Consider the following 5621-nt stretch of genomic DNA (forward strand, 5'->3'; position numbering starts at 1 on the left):
AACTGAAAATATAATTTCCATTTTCGGTTGGAAATTCCTCTTTTTTAGTGAAAAATTAATTTACTACGAATTCATCTTTTTGGTCGAAAAATCAACTATTTCCATAAAAATTAATTTTTTGGTTAAAGATTCATAATTTTAGTTAAAAATTAATTTTTTGTTTTTTTTTTCAAAATTTGACTATTTTGTTGTCAATTATATTTTTTCATTAATAAAAACTTTAGTTGTTGAACTGAAAATTGATCTATTCCATTTTTGTCGAAAATCAATCCTTTTTTCCAATTAAAAATTAAAATTTTTGCTTGAAAATTAATTTATTTGGTTAAAAATTCATCTTTTTGAAAGAAAATTATTTTTTTTTTTGTTGAAAATTCTATTTTTCTATTGAAAATTTATGGTTTTAATTAAAATGTTCAAGTTGGTTGAAAAATCGTTTTTTTTTTTGTAGAAATTTATTCTTCTTGGTTGAAAAGTTGTCTTTGGTTTTAAAAATTCGTTTTTCAAAATGAAAATATAATTTCCATTTTTGGTTGAAATTTCATCTTTTTAGTTAAAAATTAATTTACTGTATAGAAAATACCTTTCTTTTAGTGAAAAATTAATTTCCTTCGAATTCATCTTTTTGGTCGAAAAATCAACTATTTCGATAAAAATTAATGTTTTGGTTAAAGATTCATAATTTTAGTTAAAAACTGATTTTTTTTTCTTTTGTTTCAAAATTTAACTATTTTGTTGTCAATTATATTTTTTCATTAATAAAAACTTTAGTTGTTGAACTGAAAATTTATCTATTCCATTTTTTGTCGAAAATCAATCCTTTTTTAAAATAAAAAATTCAAATTTATGGTTGAAAATGAATGTATTTTGTTAAAAATTTATCTTTTTGGAAGAAAATTAATTTTGTTGTTGAAATTTCTATTTTTTAATTGAAAATTCATGGTTTTTATTGAAATTTCCAATAGTTGGTTGCAAAATCGTATTTTTAAAAGTATTTTTAATTAATTTTTTTAATTTTATATGTATTATAATAATTCCGTGGCTTGGTTGACAACTCATTTATTTTCTTTAAATTCATCTTTTGAAGTAGAATATGAATTACCCCGGTAAAATTTTATCTTTTGGTTTTTAATTAAAAAAATATATTTTTAACTGTTCCATGTTTGGTTGAAAATATAGCTTATACACCTTTTTTTAGTTTATTTTGTTAAAAATTCATTTAATTAATTGAAAAGTTAACCATTCTGTTAAAAATTTTATTATTTCTTCAAAAGCAATTTTTTAAACTAAAATTTAATTATGCTTTTTTTTCTTGAAAATTCATATTTTTCGTTTAAAATTCAATTGTTTACTTAAAAATGTATGTATTTTTATAAAAAGTCATATTTTTTAGGTAGAAAAATGATCTTTTTGTTGAAAATTAATTTTTGGTCTAAAAAAATAATTTTTTTAAATTAAAATTTAATTGTTCCACGTTTGGTTAAAAATTCATGTATTGTGTTGAAAATTCTCTTTTCTGTGGGCTGAAAGTTCTTGTTTTTTATTTGGAAAATCGTCTATTTTGTTAAAAATGCATTTTCGTTGGTTAAAAATTCAACTATTTCGTCGAAAATTCGATTTTTTCTTTAAAAATTACTTTTTTGGGACTGAAAATTTACCTATTCTATTTTTTGTTGAAAGTCTATATTTCTTTTTGTTAAAAGATGAACTGTTAGGTTAGCATTTATGTATTTTATTTCAAGTAAATATAATATATAAATAAATATTTTGGTTAAAAAATAATAATAATTTAATTTTTTTATTGAAAGTTAATTAATAATATTGAAAATTCAACTATTTTATCTTTTTAAATTATCTCTTGTAGTCGAAAATTCTGCTCTTTGATTGAAATATTAACTTCTTATTAAAAAATTAATTTCTTTCGTAAAAAAAAAAACGTTTCTTTTTGGTTGAAAAAGAATTGCTTTTACTAAAACTTCAACTATTTTATTTCTAGTTGAAAATTTTTTTATTTTTAAATGTAAAATTCGTGCATTTCCCGTCGAAATTTAAACTTTTAAAAATAAAATTCTTAACTTTTTGTTTTATCAAGTTAAAGTCCGGAGATTTTGAAATTACGATTTTCTATCTACCCTGTAAACGCTTTTCCTAAAAAATAATTAAAAAAAAAAAAAAAGAACATAAAATTAATTATTTTTCTAAACCTGTAGATTGTGAATGCAACGAGGCTAGTAGAGTTGTTAATTTTGGAACCAGGACCAGCCAATCGATCCAGAAATAGTACGGAAATAAAATTATTGCCAGGTCCTTGCGTTGTGGTTCTTTTCTACACAAGATGGTGCATTTTTAGTAGTCATGCCGCTCCTCATTTCAACGCGCTGCCTAGATTTTTTCCTCACATCAAAGCAGTTGCAATCGATGCAATGAAATACCAAAGGTAAAATTTTATTTAATAAAAAAAATCTAATAGTATTAATCCAAATTTGTCTAATTTGCAGTATTAATATTTATTTTTAAAAAAATATCTTTCGTTGTGTTTTAAACTAAAAATTGATAAAGCTGAAATTTAAATTTCGCGCCAGATTATTTTTAATTGTGACGTCATTATTCACGTCTGCGCAGTAGTGCAGCTTAAAAAATGGATCCGAGTTGAGCGAAAATTTAAATTTATGAAATGAAAAGTAGCTTTTTTTATACTAATTATTAATAAAACAATATGTTTTTATCAGATTCTTAATTATTTTTTTTACCAAATAGTTGATTTTTCAACTTTAAACCAAAAATGAAACATTTCAATTTTCAGCAAAAATTATGAGTTTTCAATCAAGCAGATTGAGTTTCTGCTAGAAAGAGAAATTTTCAACTAAATGCAGAAATTCCCTACGAAATATTTGGATTTCGAATGAAAAAAGTTAAATTTTCTTCAAAAAGAAAACGAATTTTCAAGAAAATTGTAAAATTTTCAAAATAAAAGACAAAATTTTAACAGAAATGGAATAATTTTCCAGCGGAGCTAGAAAGAATTTTTTGACAATTTTAAAAATCAATATTCAATATTCAAAAAATTGACAAATTAATGATTTAAAAAAAAAAATAATAAGATGCTTAAATTTCGGGGTAAAAACATAATTTTCAACAAAAAAGTTGCAACAAAATTCATTAATCTGCAACCAAAAATAATGAATTTTCAAAGAAGAAGATGAATTTTCTACCAATAAGTCGAAATAAATAAATTTGCAACTAAAAAAAAATGTCAGCAAATTAAAATAGTTAAGTTTGAAACAAATTTGTCAACCAAAAAAGAAAGGAGGTTGAAAGAAAATACTTAAATTTTCAACTGAAAATAATAAATTTTCAACCAAAAAATATGAATTTTAAAACAAAAATAATAATTTTCTACCAGAAAGTCCAGTTTTCAACTAAACAATTAATTTTTAACAAACAAAAAATTGTTTTAACATAGTAGTTACATTTTTACCCAACGAAATAAATTTTTAACCAAAAAAATTGAATTTTCTAACAAGAAGATTAATTTTCAAAATAAAAGATTTTGTTGACATTTTTTTTTTTAAGATACATAATTTTAGTTGAAAACTTATCTCTGGTTGAAAATTTTTACTCTATTTTTTAAAACTTTTTTTTCAGGAGTTAACTGGAAATATAAATTTTCCATTTCTTGTTCAAAATTTATATTTTAAATTGAAAATTTATCCTTTTTATTTGAAAATTCAACGATTTGGCTTTGCAAAAATATATATATTTTTTTCATCTTTTGGGTTGAATGTTGCAATTTGTTTTTAATTCATTGTCTTTGTTAAAGATTCATCATTTTTAACTAAAACTCTAATTTTTCCATTTGTTATTCAACATGGATATTTTTAATTAAGGAGTAAATTTTCTTAGTTGAAAATTGAACGATTTGGCGGAAAATTCATATATTTTGTTGAAAATTTTTATTATTTGGTTCAAAATTTAACTACTTTATTGAAAGTTGAACTAATTTGTAAAAATACATTTTTTTGTTTGAAGATTTATTTCTTTGGTTCAAAATTTATACATCTCCTTTTGAGAAAATTAATCTTTTTAGTTAAAAAATAATTTTTTAGGTTGAATGTGTAATTTGTTTACTTTTTTTTTAAATTTGTTTTTTTTTTCTTGGCTGAGAATTGTCTTAAATGAAAATGTAACTTTTCCATTTCTTGTTCAAAATTTATATTTTTAATTAAAAATTAAACCGTTTTAATTGAAGATTCATCTCGTTGGGGAAAAAATTAATATCTTTTAGTAGAAATTTCATCTTACTTGGATTAAAATACGTATTTTGTTGTTGAAAATTCCACCCTTTCGTTCAAACTTCGTATTTTTGTGATAAAAATTCATCTTTTTGGAAGAAATTTAATCTATTCTGGATATAGTCATTTTAGAAAAATTGTTCCAAAATTTGAATTAAAAATTTTTTTCTTTATTCAGTAAAAAATTATTTTTGGTTGACAATTTCACTGTTTTGTTCAAAAGTAGTCTTTATGGGATAAAAATAATTCTTTTGGTATGAATTTAATATTTTTTTAATGTAAAGTTATTTTTTGGTTCAAAATTAAACTTTTTTCTTGTTAGAAATTTCATCTTTTTTTTTATATAAAATAATTATTTTTCATTTATAATTTATATTTTCGGTTTAAAAGTTTAAACCTTTATTATTGAATCGTCTTTTTGGGTTAAAAAATATTTTTTTTTTGTTGAAAATTCATCTATTTTGTGGGAAAAATCGTTCTTTTAGAATAAAAATTCAAAAAATTGGATGGATTTTTTTTTCTTTATTGTCTGAAAAATTTTTCTTCGTTGAAAATTCCTCTCCTTTTTTTAAAAATTCGACGTTTTGGTATAAAAATTCATTTGTTTTAGTAGAATTTTCATCTTTCTGGGATCTTTCGTTGTTGAACAGTCCTTTTTTGTTGAAAATTCGTCTTTTTTGGATTTAAAATTAAATTTGGTTGAAAATTTAAACGTTTTACAGGAAAATTCGGGGTTTTGGCATAAAAATTCTAAATTTTTAAGAACATTTTTTTTATTGACTGAAAACTCTTTTTTTCGTTTGGTTAAAAATTCACCTGTTTTGGTAGAAAATACTTCCTTTTTGGAATAAAATTATATTTTTGTTGAATTTTCATCTTTTCGGTTGAAAATTCATATTTTTGGTTTGAAGAAAATTCGACTCGTTTTTTTAAAAAAAATTTTCATGCATGAAAAGTAACTATTTCATTTTTGCTTGAAAACTATTCTTCATTTTATGACAATTCAACTATATTTTATTTCAAATTTAATTCTTTTTTAATTGAAAATTCAAGTACTTGCTCAAAAGTTAAATATATGGTTAAAAACAAATTTTTCTATCATCTTTTGGGTTCTTATTAAAAATTGATATTTTTAAGTAAAAAGTAAGCTTTCGCAGTTTAAAATTTAAGTATTTTGTTGAAAATTCGTATTTTTGGCTGAAAATTTAACTACTTTATTGAAAGTTGAACTTCTGGTTAAATCTCTGGTTGAAAATGTAACTTTATTTTTTTTTTTAATTCGGTTTTTTTTTTTTGGTTGAGAATTGTCTTAACTGAAAATGTAACTTTTCC

General features: G+C 21.4%; 1 protein-coding gene across 1 annotated transcript in view; it reads left to right on the plus strand.

The window, feature by feature from the left end:
• LOC117174311 (thioredoxin domain-containing protein 15) overlaps nucleotides 1–5621 on the plus strand; it is a 21487-nt gene that overhangs the window by 8147 nt on the left and 7719 nt on the right. Inside the window, exon 3 of the mRNA XM_033363306.1 lies at nucleotides 2208–2434. Within this exon, the coding sequence (XP_033219197.1) occupies nucleotides 2208–2434 (227 nt within the window). The remainder of the gene's footprint in view (nucleotides 1–2207; nucleotides 2435–5621) is intronic.

Source organism: Belonocnema kinseyi, chromosome 1 (assembly GCF_010883055.1).
Source record: "Belonocnema kinseyi isolate 2016_QV_RU_SX_M_011 chromosome 1, B_treatae_v1, whole genome shotgun sequence".
Lineage (NCBI taxonomy): Eukaryota > Metazoa > Arthropoda > Insecta > Hymenoptera > Cynipidae > Belonocnema > Belonocnema kinseyi.